At 45.5% G+C, this 26,116-nt stretch overlaps 1 protein-coding gene across 3 annotated transcripts in view; it reads right to left on the bottom strand.

Moving 5' to 3' along the window:
* The window catches only part of PCDH15 (protocadherin related 15), a 692,202-nt gene that overhangs the window by 251,840 nt on the left and 414,246 nt on the right, over positions 1–26,116 (bottom strand). For 2 of the 3 annotated variants that reach the window (XM_039384768.1, XM_039384769.1), the window contains exons 6-7: positions 17,007–17,021; positions 16,040–16,105 (exon numbers count right to left, since the gene is read on the bottom strand). In XM_039384768.1, the coding sequence (XP_039240702.1) occupies positions 16,040–16,105; positions 17,007–17,021 (81 nt within the window). The remainder of the gene's footprint in view (positions 1–16,039; positions 16,106–17,006; positions 17,022–26,116) is intronic. The other variant, XM_039384770.1, reaches the window with a different exon arrangement.

Genomic DNA, 26,116 nt, shown 5'->3' with positions numbered 1-26,116 from the left:
CTGGGTCACCCCAAAGCTTCTCCTCTCCAGGCTGAACAATCCCAACTCTCCCAGCCTTTCCTCCCAGCAGAGCTGCTCCAGCCCTTGGATCCTCTTGGGGCCTCCTCTGGACTGGCTCCAGCAGCTCCATGTCCTTGCTGGGCTGTTCCCAGGGTTGGAGGCAGGTGAGATGTCACAAGATGAAGAAACAACTGTGAGACAGAGGGAAAGCTTCACAACACTGACAAGAGACACAAACCTGCAAGGAACCAAGGAACCAAGTCAAGCCCTTGCAAGTAGCTTTAAGATCTCCCATTGTTACATTTCACAGAAAGCAAAAAATCAGAACCCTGGTGTTGCTTAACCTCTGTCTGCAGGACAGAAGAGTCAAAAGCACTTATTAAACAGACATCCACTTTTCAGCAGAAAAAGGTGATTTAAGTCACAAGATGCTGACAAAACACTTGTTTTTTACTTGGTAACAGAGGACAAACCAAACTAGTGTTGACATTTTTGTGCCTCTGGTCCCAAGGTGTGGGTGTGGAAGTGTTTGGGAAAAGCTGCTCAGCTCCCTTGGCAACAGTCCTGAGACAGGGAAAGCCAACACTGGGCTGTTCTTTAAACCCAGTAAATCCACAGAGCAGCTGGATGCTGATCCCAGGAAAAACAATGCAAACATGCATATGAGACCAAATGCATGCTACAGGAATATAACACACCTATAAACATGAGATAATGGAAAAGAAATTTTAAAAATATATAAAATTGGTTATTTGTCATGAAATTACAAGCCAGGAGAGCAAAGGGAACGCGAGTTTAAATTTCCATGGCCTCCTCTCACATAAGCTGATTATGAAACTATGAAAATAAACGGGATGAACATTAAATGGATTAAGAGCTGGTTAGCTGAGAGGTCTCAAAATGCAGCCAGGAGGAAATCCCTGCATCAGCCACGTGTAAACACACAGGTCCAGGGCTGGGAATGATTTGGAAATACAGTGTCCTGCCCGGGGAGGGTCTGGTCACCACAAAGATGCTGCAGAGCCCCCTGGGTACCTCTTTCCTTTTGGGATGAAAAGAGCTGCAGATTTTGGGCATACTCAGGGCAAATATTCAGTCTCATGCCATGCCAAATTGTCCTCCAGCATCTGCCTGCCATCACTGCTGGAAACAGGACAGTGTCCATGGGCACTGACAGGTGTGTCACCAAGGGGATAACGAGGATGTGCTTGGTGTCAGCAGGGCAAAGTGGGAATAGTTCACAAAATCAAATTAATCCCAGTCCTCTGGGAGGAGCCCAGTCCAACGACCACATCAGAGAACCCTTGATACCACAAGAAATGCTCTAAAACCCCCTTTTTCTACTTCCTCAAGCAGAGATTGAAGAATGAGCTGACCAGACTTGCACTGCCTTAAGGCACCAGACTAAAAACTGCTGCCAGTGGGGACAACTCCAGTCCAAGCAAGGCTGGATTCCCACCACGGGAAGAATGAAGGTGTGTGTTCTGCTAGAGGTGGAATATTTTCTTTTGGAAGTGGAATATTTTCCCTTTCAAGCTGTATGTCAACAGTGTGGTCGGACTGTTTCTTAACAAAACAACGGGAGATGAGGACTGGAAAAACAAAGGCTGTGCTGTGTGAGGGTATTCACGTGCCCTGCTGGGAGCCAAGAAGGTTACAGCAACCTCATCATCTATTCAGGGCTTTTCCATTTCCCACTCCTCAGTCTCCCCCTTGCACTCCTGTACCAGTAAGGTTTGTATTTTGCCTTGAGCTGGGAGAACATTCTCCCCTATTAACACCCCGATGCCTTTGATGGGATGAAGCAGGAAAGGCTCAGCTGGACTCACAGCTCTTTCCTTCTGCTCTGTTTCTGGGTGTAACCCCACAGACAGCAGTCACAACACCAAAACTGGCCTGGCATCTAGGATTCATAAAATACCCAGAGTTACCCAGTGGTTAAGAACTGTCATCCTGCTTAAAGGCTTCTTAGAGCTCACAGAAAAGGTACCAAAAAGTTTCAGGGCTATGCTGGGCTGCTGAATGAGAAGGACAGTGAAAATCAGTACTGTGGGAGGATAAATGTGTGTTTTCAATCTATTTTAATAATTACTAATCCTTCACAGATATCTGACACTTACCAGGCTTGTTTTCAGACAGCCAAGCTGTAAACTAACATAGATCATGCCTCAGATTATAAAGAAATAAAGCAGAAACAAGGCAGCACATTTTTATTAAGGAATCTTTTGTTATTTTTTTTTATAAATCTATGCCATACCATATTTCAATAGGGAAAAAAAAAAAAGAAAAAGAAAACAACCCAAAGTTTCACTGTGCTGTCAGTTGGGTGAAATTGCCCTTGAAAAAAAGCAGCCACTGTTTCCCATCTGTCTACAGAATAAAGGATTAATGAAAGGAAACCCTCAGTCAATTTAAAAATAATGAGGCATCAATATGTAGCTGCTTCAGCTCTATCAAACTGAATTAACAGCTCATGGTATTTTTTTTTTTCCTCCATCTCCTCCCTTTTTTCAATACAATTGACACTAAAAAGCAAATATGCTACAACTTCACATCTCCTAAGCACCCAATTCCTTGTTTATAAACAGCTAAAATTTGCTAACTTAAGTTGTGCTTAATCTTATTAAACTGAGAGTAAAAATTCCAGTGACCTTTTTTACACCTCAACTCCAAGCAGGCACCGACTGTCCCCAAATACAAGGAGCTGGGCTGTGGGGAGCCAAAACCTGTCCCAAGCAAAGGAAGCAGCCGATTTACACGAGATAATTCTAATTGTACCCATTGTCAAAACTACTTTAAACCCCCAGGTGATACAGGGAACCACAGAGGGTGTCTTTAATCCTGTTACCTCACACTGGAAGAGCTACAGTTTATGGAGTCTGCACCAACACTGTGCAACACAAACAGGCAAAACCCCGTGCAAAGCTATTAATATCCAATTTTATCATCTATTTCTTCTCTGCCTCTCCACACTGACCCAGTGAGGCCCAACAAAGCCCATATATTTTGAATTAACGATGAAAAACACGTCCTGCCAACACACACCTCCCATGCTGGCATTTACTGGTGCTCAGGAACTGTTGGTAATCCTGTATTCTAACCACTATCAATTATCATAAAAAGGTTGAAGTCTTCACCTACTGCTTGATAAATAATGCATGAGTGAGCTTAACAACAGGCAAGAAACAGAACTGCCAGGTCTTTAACACTTAAAATACACCGGGGGCGGTGGGGGCCCCAACAAAAGGTGTTCTCCAGTTGCAGAGCTGGGCAAAGAAAGGTGCTTTTGAAGTGCCTTTTACAGAGCTTGAACAGATGAAAACCTATGGTTTACCTGAGCTGCTGTTAATAAAACAACTGAAATAGCAGAAAGGAGTTAGAAGTAGTAATGTATATGATGTTCCAACAGAGAAAAAAATAACATCTCAAAATGAAAGCTCTGTGACAGAACACGTATACACTGCCTCCACTTTAATCAGGATACACTGATTAAACAGGGAGGTGTTTTCTGACCTTAGTAAGTCTATGAATTCTATGATTCTATGCATTCTTCGGTTTTGCTTTGTTTTTTTTTTTTTTTTTTTTCATAGCCACAGCATCATCCCCCAGCTCCACTACAAAAAAAAGAGGAGCGCATCCTTCCCTTTCAGCTCCTCTCAACCACAGATCCTTAAAAGCCGAGGGGAGGGGGGGAGTGAACAGCCACGGTGACAACACACCTTCAAAAGGAATAGTTCCTCACCGCTGGGATTAATTAAGTGCCTGGAGGGGCATCTTGGGGCCCCTGTTGCCTGAGGGACTCCACTTCCAAAGGCAACGCTGCTCTGTGATGCCTCAACAGGAGCATTAATGCTGAATAAAGGCATGGAACGAACCCCCCAGGGTCGCTTTACAAATGTAACATGTCGTTCCATTAGGAGCTGCTTGAGCTGCACTCCAAAGGATTTTAATGACCCAGGGCAGACATCCCTTAGCACCTCGTGGCAAACAGGCAGGAAATCCCTTCCAGGAGCCTTCAGGATGAGGAGCCCAGCAAAGAACCGAGAGCTGACAGCTTGTGCTGCACACCCAGGGCAGAGGGAAAGGCTGATCCTTTGCCCCCACGGGCTGGCAAAACCCCCCCAGTGTAACACAGCTAAACACTGGGGAATTGGGGAAGAGTTTCTTCTTTCAAGGCCCTTCTGCTTTGCTTTTACAAGGGAAGTGGGAGAAATGAACTGCAAAGTGCAGTCCTTCATGGACAGTCAAAGGCAGGGACAAGGCTAATGGCTCCAAGGGCTCTTCCCTTCGGAGAGATGAGCACTACCAGCCCATTGGGGTGTGAGGTCCTACAGACAAATGGGCTCTAAACTGGGAAACAGGGCTTAATGGATGTTTTACAAAGGTCAAGGGAAGAAATAAAACCCATAAAATTCCAACAGAGCTGCTGACAAATACTCCTGCACTTCTCCAATTTAAACACAGAACAAAAACCCAAACCTCCTCTTTCCCACAAAAAAGGGGAAAATGTGTGTGCAGAACACCACATCACATCACAAGCATCAACAATTTGGTCACCCTATTTCCTCCCTGCAGTGGGCAACTTCTTACTACCTGATGAGATACTGTTTACAAAAAAAAAAAAAAAAAAAAAAGAAATCATTCAATTCTAACCCTGAAAGATAAAAAAATTCAAGTTTTGCCTCAAATTAGTTGCTAAAGGATCTGGAAATAAAGACAGGGCTCCTGTTCTTAACAAAGGGCTGCAGGAGGTATGCCACCTGCACATCACAGCCCATCCAGCAAAGCCCATCCTGCTGCACTGCAAAAACCTCTCCAGGCAAAATCAGACAAGGAGGGAACACAGAGATCAGTGCACACCTCCCGCGGACTGGTCCTGGACAGAAGAAACACATAACAAACCTAAGTGACTGTCCTTGGTAAAATATACTGATCCAGAGACCAGATCAGGGAACCACACAATGGTCTGGGCTGGAAGGGACCTTAAGGCTCATCCAGTTCCACCCCCTGCCATGGGCAGGGACACCTCCCACTAGCCCAGGTTGCTCAGAGCTCCATCCAGCCTGGCCTTGGACACTTCCAGGGATTGGGAGCCCCCAGGAGACTAAGACAAAGCCAGAAGTAAGTTCCCCAGGGGTCTCTGGTAAAAGGGGAAAACAGAGTTAATTCTGGAAACTGAAATGGATAAAAAGTGACCTCTGACAGGCAGATGTGGAGAGCAACCTGTGGCTCCAAAACTTCCAAAGAAATTAGGAATTCAACACTTCACTGCATTGTTCTCAAAAGAATCCCCAAAGGGACCTAGTAAGATTTATGCTTGTAAAAGGAGAGAGACACCAAGGCATCAACAAGAGTGAGCAAAGAGGTGAAGGTCACAGAACTGCTAAGGTTGGAAAAGACCTCCAAGACCACTGAGTCCCACTGTTATCCCAGCACTGCCAAGGCCACCACCCACGTCCTCAGGTATCACATCTCCAAGTCTGTTAAATCCCTCCACGGATGGGGACTCCAGCACTGCCCTGGACAGCTGTGCCAGGGTTGGACTGCCCTTTCAGTGTAGGAATTTTCCTGAATATCCCATCTAAACCTGCCCTGGTGTGACTTGAGGCCATTTCCTCTCATCCTACCATTGTTCCCCGGGAGCAGAGCCCGACCCCCCCCCGGCTCCCCCCTCCTGTCAGGGACTTGCAGAGCCAGAAGGTCCCCCCTGAGCCTCCTTTTCTCCAGGCTGAGCCCCCCCAGCTCCCTCAGCTGTTCCTCATCAGACTTGAGGATTATCCACCACAAATTCAAGAGAGGGGAAGGACCATCCCATGAGCTCCATCCCAGGCAACTGTGTTTGTCAGCACTGCATCATCTCACCCCAGCCCTTCCCCTGCTGGGAGGAACCATGGGAAGACTGGATGCAACAGAGAGGGGGGAGCTGCATGTGAGGGGGAACAGCATCAGTAATCCAAAAAAAAAAAAAAAAAGAAAAAGAGAACAAACAAAAACTATCAAAACGCACAGACACACTGGAAAATTGAGGTGGTTCTCCCCACTGCTGCTTTCCTCAGGGATGCCCTTTGCAAAAACTATTAATTCCTTGCATGGAAGATAATTTATCATAGAACTGCTCTTTTAAACTTCATCCTGTTGTGACAGTGACAAAATAATAGGCCCAACACGAATGCTCTGTAGTGCATTTCAGAAGCAACATTTGCCAGCTTTTTCATTGGGCTCATAAACCATCCTGAGACATAAAACTTCATGCCTGGTAACAGCCACATATAATTATTCTACTGAAAAGAATTAATATACATTTGATCATATAAAAACATCAAAGAATCACAGAATGGTTTGGGTTGGAAGGGACTTTAAAACTCATCTCATTCCACCCCCTGCCATGAGCAGGGACACCTTCCACTAGCCCAGGTTGTTCCAAGCCCCGTCCAACCTGGCCTGGGACACTTCCAGGGATCCAGGGGCAGCCACAGCTTCTCTGGGCAACCTGTGCCAGGGCCTCACCACCCTCATAGGGAACAATTCCTTCCCAATATCCCATCTAACCCTGCCCTCTGGCAGTGGGAAGCCATTCCCCCTTGTCCTGACACTCCAGGCCCTTGTCCAAAGTCCCTCTTCAGTTCTCTTGGAGCTCCTTTAGGCATTGGAAGGGGCTCTCAGGTCTCCTTGAAGACACCCCTTCTCCAGGCTGAACAATCCCAACTCTGCCAGCCTTTCCTCCCAGCAGAGCTGCTCCAGCCCTCGGATCCTCTTGGGGCCTCCTCTGGACTGGCTCCAGCAGCTCCATGTCCTTGCTGGGCTGTTCCCAGGGCTGGAGCAGCTCTGCAGGGGGGTCTCCCCTGAGGGGCAGAGGGGCAGAATCCCCCCCTGCCCTGCTGCCCACGCTGGGGGATCAGCCCAGGGCACGGGGGGTTTCTGGGCCGGGGCAGGTCCAGCCTCTGCCCCACCAGCACCCCCAGGGCCTTCTGCCTGGGCTGCTCCATCTGCTCATCCCCAGCCTGGATTGATCCCGGGGGTTCTCCTGACCCAGGGGCAGCACCAGCACTTGGCCCTGTTAAACCTCCTGAGATTCTCACTCTTCCAGACCATACAGTTGGCCACTGTTCCCTAAACCATCTCCAGGAAAAGGACAGAGGGACTAAATGATCTTCAGGATTGCGCTAATGGCATAAATTAAAGGCAAACAGCCAGAAGGTCGAGACTTAATGATTTATTTTAATCAGGCTGCATGTTCCCAAACAGTTGTTTCAATAGGATAAAATGCAGAATATCAGAGTAATGATGAAAAATGGTGAGTGGATAAAGGAAGAAAAAAATATCAGAGCTCTGGAGCACAACATTTGCCTTGATTAACATGACTTTGAAAATCTAAAAGGATACAAGGAGTTTTCACATGAGACTGTGTAACAAAATAAAGCAACAAATGTAATTTATGTTTGAGCCAAGAAGAGCTTTGAAATCCATCATTTATTGAATTATTTTACTGTTCTGAGCACTCTGCTGCTCAAAACAAGCAATAAGTTAAGTGTTATTTCTTATTAGCACTTCAAAGTTGGAATCAAGGTAAAATTACTGATGTTTTTGGAACAATCTGCTTAAAAACACAGGGAATGTGAGGGAGAAAAATTTGCCTTGAATTGCTGTACAGTTAAAGGAAGTTAAAGGAAACTGGGGCTTGACCATTTAAAAGGCTTTTCCCCCTCCACTTTTGTTTTTGTTTTAAGGTGTGAAGGGTTGTGAAAGTATTGAGGACAGCTCATTATTCACCTGGTGCCAGGTTCTGGCAGCCCTTTGAGACACATGTTGAAGAATGAGAGATGCAAAACCAAACCTGCTCACCCAGGTGTGAAAAGGTACTGAGGTTTTATCAGTGTTTTAAATGGAGAGGGAGTTGAGGTTTCCTTAGAAGGAGGCAATTTTTCAAAAGCAGGCCTGGGCTCAGAGAAAGCCTCTCAGAACATGAATGGGAATTTTGTCCTGGGATACAGGTTTCCCAAGGTCCTCAGGCACCTCCAGAAGGAGACAATTTTTTGACACTGACAAGAAAAGAAGGATTGGGAGGGAAGTTTGAGATCCCATCACACAAACAGGTCTCCTGGTGTTAACTGGACTTTGAAAACAACTGAAGTGGCTCCAACCATTCAGATGAAATATTAGGAGGAATGGCTTCCCTGGGAGGGTGGGGAGGCCCTGGCACAGGTTGTCCAGAGAAGCTGTGACTGCCCCTGGATCCCTGGAAGTGTCCAAGGCCAGGTTGGAGCAACCTGGGCTAGTGGGAGGTGTCCCTGCCCATGGCAGGGGGTGGAACTGGATGGGCTTTAAGGTCCCATCCAACCCAAACCATTCTGGGATTCACACCCAGCACGGAGTGGAGCAATAGGGGAATTTGGAGAGCCCAGTTGGTTCAGCTCAGCAGAGCGTGGGCAGGTAAAAACAGCTGATCTGGGATGGAGCAGCTCCAGTGCCCAAGAACCAGCAGAGCTGGGGCTTCTTGAAACAAGAGCACCTGCCCAGAGAGTCCACAAGAGCTGAATGGAGAAGGGCAAATGGATTGTGAGCAGCAGGGCAGGAGCCCCATCCCTTGACAAAGAATTCCCATAACAGCCCATTCCTCAGGAGGCAGAAGAAGACCCATTCACTCTGACATCAATGCCAGACCTCTGCCAGAGGCACGAGAGGAGATCTGAGCCCTCAGCACTTGGAGATCTCCAGGGCACCCACTGTGTTCACATGGCACAACAGACCATTCCTGGGAGGTGGCTGGGCCAGGCTCCCCCAAACCTACCAACCCTATATCCCTACTCTGAGCTCTGTTTTACACTCCAAAAACAAAGTGATACCAAAACACTTCCAAAGAATGACATCACATTTTTGGCAATTACTACAGGGGCACCAATCCCAGCCATCACCTCACACTCCCCAGAGGAAAACTGATTTTAAACAGGCTTTGAATGTATTAAATACTCCAATTCTTGCACTGCTTTACTGGGGCTGTGAAGGAGAGGACAGTCAAAGAATATTACTACTAAAACAACATCTCCTGTTTCAAAATTATGTGGAAGAAATAATTAGTGGAAATATGCAAAGGTAAACTGACACCCCTGGAACATGGATGGATTGTGTACTGAATTAGAATAATTTATTCTCAATACTCAAACTCTCGGAGATGAGCTCTTCAGAAGAACTCCAGTCACTCTGAGGAGAGTTTCCAGTAAAAAAGGAAACCCCAAACACATTTTGAAAAAGCCTTGGCATTACAGAGCAGAATCCTGATTCACAACTATGATGCTTATCCCAAAATGGAATTCAGTTCCTAATTTTTGTCCTTGTAAACAACACAGCTAGGAAAGAGCTGTGGGCTTACCTGATCTGCTAATTACTGCTACAGTTATTCAATATTTAGTGACCAGAACCCAATCACTTGCAGTTGAATTAGGGCCTGTGGGTTCTCCATGGCAGCTGCAAGAAACATCTCAGCAGATCCACCTGGAACTGTGACACCTGAACATGTCTAACCTGACAAAAAGAGTGAAAAAGAGCTTTGATGGCCACACAAAGTCCTAAGAACCCTCAGAGGGAGATGAGACACTTAATTATTATGAAAATAAGGGCAAAACTCTCCAAGCCCTGAAAGTAATTTATGGACTATTTTACCTCCTTCAAGAGCAGCAATACCAGGGGAGGACATTTTTCTAGACAGCTGATGGCACAAAACCAATTAAAGATTTCCAACTCTATCAATAACTTTATTTTCTACCCTTAAGAAATAATCCGTTTCTAAAAGTGTGACTTTTCTCCCCTGCTTCCATGTCAAATTATATCCTGCTTTTTGGCACTTTGATCTTTTTTTCTTAAAAGGTATAAATTAAAAAAAAAAGTACTGAAAGCAGAGAATTTTAGAGACTTCTAACAAAAGCTCTGCTTAAGTACTGGTGATGAGCTGATGAATAGAAGTAGAATAAGAAGCTGATCCGTTTTACAGCTTCTTCAGTCTTTACACATTTGTCCTACATGAAAAAGTGTGAGTGTGAATTTAAATCTGTGGTATAAAAATAGCATTAGACACCAAATTGCTTCATGACTTCCCAATGAAACCCTTAATACCAAAATCCAAAGAATGTATCATTTTGGAACAGAAATGAACAAACAGGTTTGAATGAAACAAAAATAATTTCCATAAATTTAGACCTCTTTTCCCATCTCATGAATTTATAAACTAAATCAAATTGTCAGGGAAGAAGTGATACTTCCTAGTTTGCATTTTGATTGAAGCATCTTAAAGGCAGCAAGTTGAGCCCCAACACACGAGCCAGGTGCTGACATGAGGAATGGGAAGGAGTTATAAAAATAACAGAAGTTATAAAAACAAATATTCCATATTTCACCTAATTGAAAACATTTATTAGCCGAGGAAAAGAGAATTTTCTAACTTAAAGTTCTTACACCTCCTCTCAACTCTGAGCCTTCTCCCCTGACAAGAGCAGCAGCTCTGCTCTTCCAGCCCTTTCCTGAAATACAAATGTTATGCTCTGATAACATTCCTGCTGTTGCATTTAATAATGATTCTTGGGACAGCTGATTAAGGCCAAATAATCCTCAGTTTTAATTGGCTGGATCAGTGAATGCAGAAGACATTTCCATCTCTGGCAATCAAACACTCAAGACATGACAAAAAGGCTCAAAGCACATTATTAACCTGTGCATGAGCCAAGTTTCCTCCACCATGGAGAAATCTGAGGACAGCACTTGGACCAGAGCACTCGGAAAAGTTCCACCAGAAGAATAAACCAAGTCAGCTACAACTGGGTGTCTCTTGATACCCTGGCACTTGTACAGGTGTCCCACCTCAATGCCAGGGAACGCAGCAGCCTCAGTAAGTCCCTTCCTGATGCTCTCGCAGTAACTTTCCTGGACAGACATTTCCTAGGGGATTTCTATGACCCAGAGTAACCCCTTTCTCCAAGTCAAACCAGCATATTCCTAAATGGCACAGAAATGCCCTGAATGATCCAGAACTAGAGCCAGTACTTATCACAGAATCCCAGAATGGTTTGGGTTGGATGGGACCTGAAAGCTCATCCCATTCCACCCCCTGCCACGAGCAGGGACACCTCCCACTAGCCCAGGTTGCTCCAAGCCCCGTCCAACCTGGCCTTGGACACTTCCAGGGATCCAGGGGCAGCCACAGCTTCTCTGGGCAACCTGTGCCAGGGCCTCACCACCCTCACAGGGAAAAATTCCTTCCCAATATCCCATCTAACCCTGCCCTCTGGCAGTGGGAAGCCATTCCCCATTGTCCTGACACTCCAGGCCCATGGAAATAGTCTCTCTCCATCTTTCTTGTCATCCCCTTCAGGCCCTGGAAGGCCACAGTTGGGTCACCCCAAAGCTTCTCCTCTCCAGGCTGAACAATCCCAACTCTCCCAGCCTTTCCTCCCAGCAGAGCTGCTCCAGCCCTCGGATCCTCTTGGGGCCTCCTCTGGACTGGCTCCAGCAGCTCCATGTCCTTGCTGGGCTGTTCCCAGGGCTGGAGCAGCTCTGCGGGGGGGTCTCCCCTGAGGGGCAGAATCCCCCCCTGCCCTGCTGCCCACGCTGGGGGATCAGCCCAGGGCACGGGGGGTTTCTGGGCCGGGGCAGGTCCAGCCTCTGCCCCACCAGCACCCCCAGGGCCTTCTCGTCTTAGAGGAGCATCAGTAGGAAACACTCAGGTTCCCAATCAGCCCAGGGATGGGCAGACAGGGCTGACAGCACTTGGACATGGTAAATTCAGTGTTCAGCCCTTGGCAGCAGCCCCGGGACTGTGCAGCCACGTGGCCACACAAATCAATGCAAATCCACTCCTCTCGTTAGAATTTGTCCAAAACATTCTCCAAGGGTAACAAGTCCTGACACAAGTTACTTAATCTGACAGCTATTAGATCTAATGTATCATCTTTCTTCCTACATAAAAACATAAAGCCAGAATAAACTGCACACCGGGTGCCCTAATTAGCCCAGATGTTATTACGTGCCTGAGCCTGACCCAGCTCACATTTGTTTTGCTGGCTAATCTAATGTGCTCAGAGGTGGCATTAATGACCACACAATGGCATCAGCACACACAGATCCAACCAAACTCTGCTAATACTCAGTGCCACAATCCCCCCAGCCATGATATCACTAGGCTGGGCTGCAATCCTCAGCCCAGGACTACCTAAGCTCACCTTAATTCAAAGCTTTATTTATTGGCTGCAGTAGCTTAACTTATATACACACAACACACCACATCTCCACTGCTGGAGAAACCAGATTCCACACTGGTGAAGGTACATCTGGAAAGAATGGTCAAAAGCTGGACAAAAACATTCAGAAACACTTTAGGGAGCTGTAGGATTGTCTAAAGGGGTGAGAAAAATCTATGAGGCACATAGACAGTGGCATAAATTAGATCAGAAATCAACGGAAGCAGTTTCTCTGCAAATACTTCACAGGGATGATAACATATAAAGTAATGATTTGATTTTTGTTCATTATAGAAATGCAATTGTTAACTGCTACCAAAAAAATAGTGCACCAAGTGAAGCAAAATGCAAAGAGTCCTTAAACTGCCCTTATGGGGAAACTGAGAAAAATCAACACAAAAATCACAGTTTGGCCTCTTTCCACATCTACACACACATCCCAAACTTGAGAAATGCTGTTCTCAAGTCACTTGAAATGGTAAAACTAATATTCCTTTTCTTTCATAAAGCTGATTTTTGAATGATAGAAAGTAATAGGTGAAAATACATTAGTTTGAAATTAGAGGTTGTCAGAGAGACAATACAAGAATGTCATGGGATCAGTGAGGCTGGAAAAGACCTCCAAAAGTCCCCCCTGTGCCCGATGCCAACCTGGTCCCCCAGCCCAGAGCACTGAGTGCCACGGCCAGGCCTTCCTGGGACACCTCCAGGGATGGGCACTCCAAACCTCCCTGGGCAGCCTCTTCCAGATAATTTCAAACCAGTAGTAATAGCACAAAAATAATTTCTGTAGGAAAGATGTATTTGCAGAAATCAAGATGCTGAAGTACTTTCAAGTCAGTAATTCACATTTTTCCCCGAAACAGGAAGGAAAAGTAGGAAAAGAACATGGAAACACAGCTCTTAAGGAATGCCATTCTTGATACACCTGAGTTCAGCCACAGCAACTTCCCAGGTCAGAACATTTTTTACTAAAGAATTTTTGCTCCTTAGGCAAAATGTCTTAAGGCAGCCAGGCTGGAATGGGCACAGGATTCAAGCAGCACATGGAGAGAGGATCCTTCCTTCTTCCTCAGGCTCATTACTTCAGTTCCAGCCCTGCAGTCACTGAACATTTTATTAAGTAATGGCTGTTCAGAGGCATCACACACAGTCCTTGGGAGATGTATTACCACACTGAGCCCCCCTCAGGAGAGAGGCTACAGATTCTGTGCCTCTAGAGACATTTTCTTCAGTCCCTGTCAATTGTCCCTGAAAACCAAGTTATAATGTTTGCTACAGCACGGAAATTTGCAGTGACACTGTCAATGTGCCTTGGCAATCAGGTCCATTCTTCCAGCATTACATACAATTAAACTGAAAATAAATTGGTCCAACAGTACCAGGGGGGAAAAAAAATCCCCAGCTTTGTTCCCTGCATATTTGTGCCCTATTTGCCATTAATCCTTCCCTGCAGGGGGTTATTGATGGGGATTTGTGGAGCAATCACATCCTCTGCCTCCCTGGGAAGCCAGGCTGACAAAAGATTGCTGCCAAGAGAGCAGGGAGATGAAAAGATACAAAAATAATACCCAACCCACCTCCAGCCACGAAAGCTCATTCCCAAAATTCCCTGGGTTTGCAGGAATACCAAACATCCCCAATGACCATGGAGATTTGTGTGTGGAGAGCAGGAGATGTCCCACTGCTCATTGGAGCACTTGTACCATCGTAGGGGCAGGGGAGAGAAACAAAAAAAACCCAAATAAAATCAAAGCACAACAGCATTTACTAATTTCCCTAGGATAGGTAAGAGCAAAACCAAAATATTCCTAACTGTGGAGTCTTTTTGTTAGGATTGCACCAGTTCAAATCCTTCCTCACATCAGGGTGATTCACTCGGTCTGCTTGTTTCCTCTCCCCCAACCTCTGCATCCTGTTCCAAATTCTAATTTAATCGGTCATATCTAGCAATTTTCAATTTTGCCAAGAGTCTCCTTTTCCATTAAAAACCCTTCCTACAGATTCAAAACCCTCGAGCATTTCAGGATGCTCATCTGGAGGGAAAGAGCACGGGCGGCTCCACATGAAGGCCACCAAAAACATGGGGTGCAGTGGCAATGACAAACTCTGAGCTATGAGTAAGTCTCACTGAGTCTTTAAAACAAGTTAAAACCAGGGCTCAAACTCAGCAATTAAAAAAAAACCCGAATCAGTGGGTGAAAATAACTTTCTGCCTATAAGAAACACATAGAAAAATTCAGTTTTGCTGTTAATATGATCTCAAGCACTATCACCCAATTCAGTTAAGCAAAGGGAAAATCAGAAAATAATTCATTTGTACCTTAAGAAATGCCAGGTTCTCCCTTTGAAGGATTCCTCACATGAGCACAACCATAATCTAACATACTATTGCACCTAAATTACTTGATATAAAGAGACATTAATCCCATGGTGGGAAACTGTCACCTCCCAACATCTCTGCTCATCTCTCAAGAGGGTCACACAATAACTGTGGGTCTGACTGCGAAAACAAGCAACAGTTATTTTGGAAAATAACTTCTGTTCCATATCAAAAAACTGGGATTAAAACATTTTCTTACCACAGCAAACTGCTTTAGCTGATTTTCCTCATTACCTTTCATATCCCAGAATGGTTTGGGTTGGGAGGGACCTGAAAGCTCATCTCATTCCGTGCTCTGCCATGGGCAGGAACACCTTCCACTAGCCCAGGTTGCTCCAAGCCCCGTCCAACCTGGCCTTGGACACTTCCAGGGATGGGAAGTCCACAACATTCCTCAACCATTTATACAGATTAATTTTCTACCCAATACGAAGGATGAAAGGCTATGAGAGACAAGCTCTGGTGGCCAAACCATTTCAGCTGAAGGCAACAGGGGTCATTCTGCCAAAACTAAGGATCACACAAGTGACACACACATCAGTATACAACAGAGACTTGCTAAGAACCAACACATCCCATCGAAAGAGCACAACCACCTTCATGGCCCTCCTTTGGACACTCAGGATTGCAAGGAAAACCCCCACAGGAGGAAGCAATCAGCCTGCTTTCAACAACCACTCCAGTACCAGAGTTTTTCAGAACACAGGTGCTCTAACAACTGGGGTTTTTTTTGGGTTTTTTTTGTTTGTTTGTTTGTTTTTTGTTTGTTTTTTTTTTTTTACCATTCTGTTATCCATCTGACCTTGAGCAGCTCCAACAACGAGCAGTTCCCCCGAGGATAACGGCAGAGAGGTTCCACCAGCATGACATGACTTTGTTCACCATTTCAAGCACCCACATATGATAAACCACCACCACACACAGCACAAAACCACACTTAGCTTATGAGGTTAAAAACCAAATAAAATATGAAAACAAAAAGCAGGGAAGAGTAGTCACAATAGGAGGAGTAACAGCTGATTCCAGCAGGGCAAAGCACTTCATCCCATCGCAGTATTCTGCACAAATGCAATGCTGAGATCACAGATCAACAATGTGAGAACTGTATGATTGGAGAGGACAATTAAAACAATTGAAAACAGAAGGTCATTCATTTTCTTTTGAAATTTCCACGACTGCAAGCAAGCAAGTTCTGCCATTTCAGAGGTGTCCACAAACTCACCTTATTAAACTTACAGCAAACCAACAAGCAGCAAAACACTCCCACCAAAGTTGCAGAGTAAGGTGTCAGCTTTACCCAACCACACCAAAACCAAAGACTGACCAGAACTTTGTCCTCTGGTAACATCACACTGACATAAGAAGTTAGATGGTAAAAATTAAGTTGGTGTATATAAATAACTGTGTTACAAATAATTGTGGGGGCACTCACCGTTCCGACTCTCCTCGTCAATGGGAACTATTGTGGCTGGAGGACCTGTTCTGGCCAACTTGCAATCTATAAAGATGAAAAGTAAAGTTATTTCTCATTCCAAAAGTAGGATCTTGGGGGTTTTGTTGCTGGGGTTTTTTAAGTCAGTGTATTGGGCGTGCTAAAGTATTCACTTAAGTATGATGTAAGTATGAGCTACAACTGGCAGCTAAGTTACACTCACAGAGGATCAAAATCTGAGCTGTTTGCTTATCCCTCGCTCACAGGAACTTTACAGAGCATGGGGGAACGTGATGACAAAGGATTTAACATCTCAGATACGATCCTTATTTAAAACAAACACCTAAACAGCAAAATCTTTATATTATTTGTTCTGTTGTCTGTTATGTCACTCTTTCCATGTCATGAACACACTCCCCAAATCCCAGAATCATGGAATGGTTTGGGTTGGAAGGGACCTTAGAGATCATCCAGTTCCAACCCCCTGCCATGGGCAGGGACACCTTCCACTAGCCCAGGTTGCTCCAAGATCCAAACTGACCTCGGACACTTCCACGGATCCAGGGGCAGCCACAAATTCTCTGGGCAACCCGTGCCAGGGTCTCCCCACCCCCTTAGCAAAGAATTGTTGTCACAGGCCATCAGGACACAGTTGGATGGCTACACTAATGAATCTGTTCGTGTCTTGCTCTAGAGATCCCACCAGGATCTCTAGCCCATCCCAACAGTGAAGCACAACTCCATCGGGACAGAGGTAATACAATGGTAATTTAACCCAAAAAAATAACAAAAGAATGATTGGAAGGTATAAAACATAATTAAAGTTTCACAACAGAAACAAACATAATTTGAATTTAATTGCAACAAAAGGATCTACTCAGTGAACAGAATTTTAACAATGTTCTAAGGAAAACACAAATCAAAAGCAGACGAGCAATGTTCAGGAAGTCACATTTTGCCATCTTACCCTCATATTGCCAGTCTGGAGTCAAAAGTTTAGAGTCATCAATGGAAGCAGAGCAGAATAACGAAAGAAAATAAGTAAGTGTTTGTTGGTGCTCTCAAAAGATAGGTTCAAAGACAAAGCAGTACATGCAGAGCTAGCAAATGCACAGGTGTAGCCTTAAAATACATAAAAGCATGTATAGCACATGTGATGACTGTATTTTGGCAACAATTGGGTTTTCTACTTTAAATGGAAGAAGAACAGTGCCCCCTCTAAAGCCCACAGAAACAAAAGTTAATTAAGAAGCACTTTTTATTTTCAAAGAGCCTCAAAGCACCACTGACCCAGCGGGGTAAGAGACAACCATTCTCCTTCCCCTTTCACCACACAGGACTGCCTGGGAGACTGCAGCCCATCTTTACACAGACATTTCGAGGCTCCTCTGATCCATGGATGGCTGCACCCCATTTGTATGGAATGGCACCTTCTAATCGAGTTCTGGCCAAGGGAAGAAATACTCAAGTATCACTGTTCTGGGGGTTTTTTTTGAGGTCTAAACACTTTACACACAAATCCCAATAGAAAACCATGTGTGAATTAAATCCAAGAGCAAGCTGAGGTAAATGCTATTTCCCAGCTTGTGGTAAAAATTACACATTCATTCACTTCAAAGGAATTGCTGCAGCTCGTTCCAGACTATAATTACCCCAGCACAGACAAGACCTACAAAGGGAGATCAAAACAGTGAAGCTTTTGTTAGATCTCCATTTGGGTGAGATCCCCAAAGGACACCTCTGCAGCACCGGGATTTCCTCCAGCAACAGTTTTGTGTTGCCCTCCTGAGCTCGACTGCAAGACCAAACCTCTGAACAGCACGGGGATGGTCTGACAGCACAGCATTCCTTGAGGCTGCTGATAGGGATGAACAGCCTGAACAACACCCAGTTATACAGCACACGGCACAGGAGTGTGTCCAGATGGGGTTGGAATAGCCCCAGGGAGGACACTCCACCCCCTCTCTGCTCTCTCTTCAGGGCTGGGGCACTGCCCAGCCAACAAGTTCTTCCTCCTGTCCAGCTGCAACTTCCTGGCCATCAGTTCCTGCCCGTTCCTCCTGGGCCATTGCTGGGCCCCCCCGAGCAGAGCCTGCTCCATCCTCTGCCCCCTCCCTGCAGCCCCTCCAGACATGGCTGAGGGCCCCTCTCAGGCTCTGCTCTGGAGGCTGAACAGCCCCAGCTCCCTCAGCCTTTGCTGCTCCCAGAGCTGCTCCATCCCTTGGGCATCTCCGCAGCCTGCGCTGGCCCCGCTCCAGGAGCTCCCTGGCCCTGCTGTGCTGAGGAGCCCGAGCTGGGCCCAGCCCTGCAGATGTGCCTGCCCAGGGCTGGCCAGAGGGGCAGGATCCCCTCCCTCCACACAGACACTGAGAAATACAGAGAGCTGGGGCGGGTGCCCATCACTCCCCTTCCTCACCCCAGTGACTCTGCTTGCACAGATTCATCACCCCTCTTGGACTGCAATCCCAGAATCACTGGGGTTGGAAAAGACCTCCAAAGATCACCGAGTCCAACCTTTGACCCAAAATCACCATGCCCACTAAACCCTAGGCAGTCTAAACAAAATTACTGAAGAATGAACTCTTCCTACATACACCTTTTATTCTTATATGCTCTAGGTTGATACATAACAATTGATTATCCCTCTTTTTTTAAAATTAAATTAGCTATTATTTTACTTTAAAGCTTTTTTTTTTTTGAAGGCATTAACAGAACAAATAAATCATCTGGAAAACCGTATCTTTCATATCATTGTAGTTTCCTATGGGTGGGAAGATAAGCCATGTTTGCATTATCTACACGAAATAAGGACTAATTTTCCCCCTCTTACTCTTTTCACTGGATGCTATGGAAATTCCAGAACCATAACAAAAATAACTCCTAACTTTTCTTTCCAGAGATGTGTGTTATAATTTTCTAGAGGTTGAGGATTTGGATCAACGAGCCCTCAATAAACTCTTTGTCAGGTCAAAGCAGCTCAGCTTTGCTATTCCCCATTCAACAGTGACACCACACACACACAAACAAATAAAAATTCAAATAAAAATCCAAAAGCAGGGACAATTTTTAATTCTTAAAATTTCATATGCCTTACCAAAAGAAGAATAATTATTTTTTAAAAAAAAACTCAACGAGCTTCCCCCCCCTATCATCTATGTTCCATGATATTTTCTCCCTGCTGGGTGTCCCAGTGAAAAGTTCACCCGAATCAGACCAAATTTTAGTTCTATTTTCAGTAAGAAAATTAGCAACATTACAAGTCAGATCACATGTTAGCAGCCTTTTTCCAAAGCTGGTTTTCCATCAGACACATTGGAATGTCCAGAATTATAATCAAAGCAGTTGTACAGTACATTTAAAATGAATGCTCATTCCAATCTGGATCTGGAGAGTCTCAGAGAAAAGGCAGAGTGAAATTCAACAACTTGCAGAGGATTTATTGCAAGTGTGAGCAGGTGAAGCAATAAAATCTACCATGAGATAAATTTCAGTGAAAAGAAAAAAATAAGAGCAACAGCCAGAACTATTTCTACAGCTAGAGGAGGAAAAAAAAATACAAACAACAAACAGGATGGGAAGTAGGAAACTTGCTGTGGCACCAATAACAGATTCATGAACAAACACGAAGTTTTAGTGCATAGATAAGAGTTTACAGATTATTTCACATAATTTCCACCATGTCAGTACCGGCCAAATCTCAGATTGCTTTTTAAGGTGTCTGACACCCCCTCGATCCCCTTCTCAAAGGGCAAACTTAATCATGCCACAGCCTTAGTGTCACATTCATCACCAAGCAGATAAATTTAAAATTGTAGTCCTACACAAATTCCCATTTCAAAGGGAGACAATAATTTTAATTAAACCTAAGGACAAGTTACATGGTGTAAATATATGGGTGGTACCTTTTTTTTCCTCACAAAATACAATCAGTAAGCAGCAATAGCACCTCAGTAAGACATAAACTCAAGCACTAGGTCTGGTCAGACATAGTGGGAATTACTTGAGACAGGAAAAAGGAACACTTCCCACTAGCCCAGGTTGCTCCAAGCCCCGCCAAACCTGGTCTTGGACACTTCCAGGGATCCAGGGGCAGCCACAGTTTCTCTGGGCAACCTGTGCCAGGGCCTCCCCACCCTCCCAGGGAACAATTCCTTCCCACTATCCCATCTAACCCTGCCCTCTGGCAGTAGGAAGCCATTCCCCCTTGTCCTGGCACTCCATCTCTTGTCCCCAGTCCCTCTCCAGCTCTCCTGGAGCCCCTTTAGGCCCTGGAAGGGGCTCTCAGGTCCCCCTGGAGCCTTCTCTTCTCCAGGTGAACATCCCCAGCTCTCCCAGTCTGGCTCCAGAGCAGAGGGGCTCCAGCCCTTGGAGCATCTTCATGGCCTCCTCTGGGCCAACAGGTTTCAAGTTCTCTCAAGTTTTTTCTCACTTTTTTTTTTTTAATTGTTCCTCAACAAAAAATATTTCAGCAGTAAGACTGATTTATTAAACATCAATGAGCACAGATAACTGCAGACCCAGGTTCACAGAATCCCAGAATCAGCTGAGCTGGAAGAGACCCACAAGGATCATCAAGTCCAACTCCTGGTCCTGCACAGGACCATTCCCAAGAGTCACACCCTGTGCCCCAGAGGATCATCCAAACCCTCCTGGAGCTCTGGCAGCCTTGGGGCTGTGCCCACTGCCCTGGGGAGCCTGGTCAGTGCCAACCAACCTCTGGGGGAAGAACCTTTTCCTGAGATCCAACCTGACCCTGCCCTGGCACAGCTCCAGCCATTCCCTGGGTGCTGTCCCTGGTCCCCCCCGAGCAGAGCTCAGTCCCTGCCCCTCCTCTGCCCCTGCCCAGGGAGTTGTAACTGCAGTGAGGTCTCCCCTCAGTCTCCTCTGCTCCAGCTGAACACACCAAGTGCCCTCAGTGTCCTCACACAGCTTCCAATCAAGGCCCTTCCCCATCCTCGCTGCCTCCTTGGGACACTCTCTAATGGCTTCAGTTCTTCCCTATATTGTGGTGACCAAAACTGCCAGAATATTTGACATAATAATTGAGTTCTGAAGGAGATGTTAACACAAGACTTTAAAATCAGAGAACAGAAAGGTGCCCCATTTCTGGGAGCCTCAGTACAACTCTTCTTGCCATTGTTTTACCTCACGTTGTCCTTGAAATTCCTGAGCATAATGGGGCAGTCTTTGCAGTCAAATCATGATATATCAAACACACTTGAAAAAAGAAAAGGCACTACATAAATGAGCTCCCCTAGCTACAGTTTTCACGGTGTGTTTTATGTTTAAGCAGCAATGCTGGTAAATGGAATCCTGAGGTAGCAGTGCCCTCACCCCTGCCCTAAGGACCTTACAGGAAAAGCAAACAGAACTTACTAAATAAAACAACAAGCTCTGAAGGCTTTCCTAAAAGCTTGCAGAAAAGCATTTATGTTCCTCTCATTAACTTCACTGTGCTTTTGCTTCACATTTCTACAACCAAGGCAAAGGCAGGTAAATAAAGGGCCTGTCTCCTTGGGAGCAAAGTGAAAACCTCTTTAGCACACTCTCCATGTAACAGTGTCAGGGCTCAGATCTATTTGGTTTCTGATGGCTAATTTTCATTATTTTAATTTCTAATTATTTTTAATGAGGTGGCTCAGAGGAAACCCTCAATCACTGTCCTAGGGAAGACACTCAGCAAGGTCAAACAGCCTGAGCAGAAACAAACACAACAACTTGAATCATCCTGTGTTCTGCCAACAGAGCTGCCTGAGCATCTTCCTTTCCTCTTGCCCTCCTGAAGCCCCCTCCCATCCAGCAGTTCCCCTCCTTTGAGGACTTCTCTCTTCACAGCTAAAGCAAACAGAATCACCTATAAAAATGAAAATATTATTGAAGTAGTTGATAACAAAATTCCATTGTGGGGAATCCCACAGAGCTCCAAAGACACCTGATGGTCTGCAGTGGAAGGTGCCCCTGCCCATGGCAGGGGGTTGGAACTGGATGATCTTGAAGGTGGCCTTCCAACCCATGCCACTCTGTGATTCCAAGGTCACAGAACAGGCTGGGATTTAAGGATGCCCCTTCCAACCACCCCCCCCCCCATCAACTGTGGAGGTTTGCAGTTTCCAGCACTGCCCTTTCCCCTCCCAGACTCTCTTCTCTTCATTCCCACCATCCCAAAGGCCACTTGCATCCTCACACAGCCCCTCTCTGCCAGGGCACTGCCACCCTCTGAAGGATCAGTTCCTCCTGTTCAAAGGACCCCACACACTGATCTCCTGCTCCAAACCCCCAGAGGGACTCCCAACTCACAGAAGGGCTTGGGCTGGAAGGGACCTTCAAGATCACCCAGTCCCAACCCCCTGCCATGGGCAGGGACACCTTCCACTATGAACAACAGGCTAAGGAGGAGCTGAACATTTAAGAACCTGAACCCCTCCACCCCTCACTGTATGTGGAGGTTAAGAGGCTACAGCAGGTTTTGCAAATCTCTCCCTACCAGCATTTCTGACAACATTCCTACACTCACAGCCTCACACACATTCACAATCTGACCACCGAGGCAGTCACAGCCATCAAGAGCTGCCTGTAACCTCCCCCTACTAAACACAATTACCTGAAAAACTCAGAATAACCATTCACACCTCCTATACCCCCAAAATCCAGCTAAATAAACCATGTGAACTAGTTGGGAGCAGAGTCTGAAGATCACATGGCTGCAAGGTCACATCAGCTGCTTCAAAGTTTAATAATAAAAACAGCTTGCCCCACAAAGCCCTAAAAATTTAAGTGACTTTAACCAGAAAAAGGTCTCCCCCAACACCTGGGAAGGGATTTGTGTTCCCAGCAACAGAGCACAACCTTGAGAAGAGCTCAATAACCTAGTCCTGGCTCCTCAAAGACAGAAAGAGTTTTATACCCTGACACAGAAAATTAGTGAGGTGCCCTGCAGGGGGAACAGGCTCACCTGGAAAACAAACAGTCAACCTGAACATTCCTGGGGACAAGATTCTGTGGAATAACTGTCATCTCCTCCTGAGCACTCCTGAAATTAAACTGGGAAAAAAATTCACTTCAATATGCTAATCACCAACTCTTCTTCCAGCTGCTGCAGAAACACCCCATCGTTACTCTGAGTTATTTCACAATTTATCTTATATTGAAGTTGGCTTTTCTATAATCAAATAGTTTTGCTTGGGTTTATTTCAACAGTCCCAGGGAGTACAACTGGCAGCCCCAAAAACCTGACTCAGTTCCCAGCAGATGCTCAGCCCAACCTCAAAGACTTTTTATTTAATAAAGTTCTACCCACTAACTGCTGAAGGAAATTATTTTATTATTTTATTCTTTGATTTGTAACTGAAACAAGGATCAGACTCTAAACCTCATCAGCAACTGGGAAAGGCTCTATTATTCCTCAGCATCAGTCCCTTACTTCCCTTGGGCTGCTGCCTGAGGCAGAAAAGAATACAGTGTTAACTCTAAGATTATGTTTTATTTCTGTTAATTTGTCCAAACTCTTCCTGAATCCATGAAAGTGTGCAGCATCCACAACATCTTGGAGCAAGCTTCACTGGAACCTAATCATGGCTTGTTCACATGGCACCACCTCAGCATGGGGCAGCATTCAACCATTCCCTACCCTCCATGTCTTCAATAAACCTCTTTATCATCCCTAAATATTGCAGCAAACAATAATTTAGAGAGAGTTCAGGACTCTGATCTCCTTCAGGGACTATGTGCCTGAAATAGCACAAATGGTAATATGGAAAATTCTTCAAGCACCCACTAAAGCCACTTTATTTGATATACACGTGATTTTAGAGGAAACCCTGGATAGTTCAGCATCAAATGCTGAAAAGACAACCTCCGTAGGAACAAGGCAATGATGAGTTGTTTGGTACCAGAAAAAGTGTGACCCAGCAAGTCCAAATTATTTTCCAAAGAGCAGGAGCAGAGTCCGAGAAAAGCCTAAGTGAGCAAAGGGGAGTTTTCCAGAACCTAAAGTAGAGCTAAAAGTCTGTACTGGTTATGTTTTTTTCTTCCCCTCTGCATTTCTAAGCACTTTAGTTTTGCTCTCGTGAGAATAAAACACTCAGCATTCAGCAGCAGTCTTGATTTCAAGCTTACTCCTTTCTTCAACCATGGTCCTTTCCACCCACGGTGAGAGAGAAAGAAAGAAAAACAGCTTGTGGAAGAGGGTTTTGGAAGTCAAAGGTGGAGACAGGTTGAGAAAGTTGAGGTAATTCAGCCTGGAGAGGAGAAGGTTGTGTGGAGACCTCACGGCACCTTCCAGTGTCTGAAGGGGCTACAGGGAAGCTGGAGAGGGAACTGGAGGGACAGGACAAGGGGGAACGGGTTCAGACTGAAAGAGGAGACATTTAGATGAGATATGGGGAAGGAATTCCTGGCTGTGAGGGTGGGGAGGCCCTGTTACAGGTTGCCCAGAGAAGCTGTGGCTGCCCCTGGATCCCTGGAAGTGTCCAAAGCCAGGTTGGATGGGGCTTGGAGCAACCTGGGCTAGTGGGAGGTGTCCCTGCCCATGGCAGGGGTGGAACAGGATGGCCTGTAAGGTCTCTGCCAACTCAAACCATTCCATGATTCTGAAGTATTTAACGCCTTTTCCCCCCATTTCTTCTACATGGTTAAGCCCAAAAACCACTCCTATAAAAGTCTTGGAGATGCACAGTCAGAACAATAAGTTGAGCCCTCAAGCCTGAGTCCCTGACAATACTGGGGCCATTTTAAATAAGAAATTACTAAGTCATTCATTAAGGAAATAGACCCTTGATTTCTGCCTGATCACTGGCTGGAAATTCAAGATCTGGTGTGTGTGCCACACACAAGACACGTGATGGCCTAAAGCCAGACACCTGCACTCACTCACTTCCTAAAACCCTGCCAGGGCAGCAAGTGCCACAAGGGCGGCTCTGACCCGCCGCGGTGGCTGGTGATGGGACCAGCCCCTGAGAAAGCCTGGTTCAAGAGACCTACACTGTTCACAAAACCAGCACACTGTGAACACAGTGAAACCTCCAGCCTGTGGATTTTTACAGGCTGAATCTCCCAGCAAAGCTCTCGGAGCCGGCGGCACGCGGGGAAAGCGAGAGCGCCTTCTCCGCTGGGTTTAAATTGGAGAGGCAAGAACTGCAATTCCAGCAGGTTGGGGCAGTGGCTGAGTTAAAACACCTCATTTATATCTGTCTGAACGTGTATTTCTTTTTCCAGATGTACTTTATTCTCAGCATTCCCCCAGTTGCTCACAAAGGAAACACTCCTTTGAAAGCCCTCGGACTCACCTCCACTTCCATTCAGCAGGAAACACTCACGGAGGGGGGGGGAAAAATCCCATGAAAGGATCTCTGAACATCTCGATTTACAGACTGAGGTTCCTCATAAAGAGCCACATAGAACCATACATTTAAACTGAGTAACTAAGCAACCCAGTGTAAGGGGAAAATGCCCAGCCTTGTTTCCTGTGTGCCTGAATTCAGCACTCCAGCTGTGCAGTTTGGGATAAGCCTGGCATAACCTTTACATTGCACCACGATTGCTCTGTATTGAAAAATCGAATAAGAAGGGCTTTCACGGGCTATTTTCAGCTCTTCCTGATAGAAATCTCTAATTGTAGGATCTGGGAAGGAACAGCAGTGAACTGGAGTTTGATTCAAACACATTTGTGATGCTCCTTAAACCTACAGAGTTTCTGTGCTTTGATGGGAGTTAAGCACTACTTTAAAATTTATAGCTCAGAAACCCCAAGTGAAAGATGATCTGAGTGAAAGACGATCTGACTGTGGCTGAACTTGGGGTTGGTTTTGTCTTTAACTGGACAAAAAGTGAGGCTGATGGATAATAAATACAAAAGGGACATAAACCAAACAAAGATCATTATTGTAACCTCCCATTCCAGTTCAGAATATGCATCTGGAAAGGGCAATTTGTTTTGTGGTTTTATTTTGCCATTCTTCCAACTCCCTTTATTTTTTTTTTTTTTTACACATATAATATCTATAAAGGGTTTGCTACGTGAAAATTACCCTGCAAGTGCTGTGGATTGCTATTTTATTTTTACAGCTTTAGAAAAATGCA

This window comes from Pipra filicauda, unplaced genomic scaffold (assembly GCF_003945595.2).
Source record: "Pipra filicauda isolate LSUMZ 115617 unplaced genomic scaffold, ASM394559v2 scaffold371_size1224239_pilon, whole genome shotgun sequence".
Lineage (NCBI taxonomy): Eukaryota > Metazoa > Chordata > Aves > Passeriformes > Pipridae > Pipra > Pipra filicauda.
The sequence above is the reverse complement of the archived record's forward strand: the minus strand, read 5'-3'. Positions and strand labels throughout refer to the sequence as shown.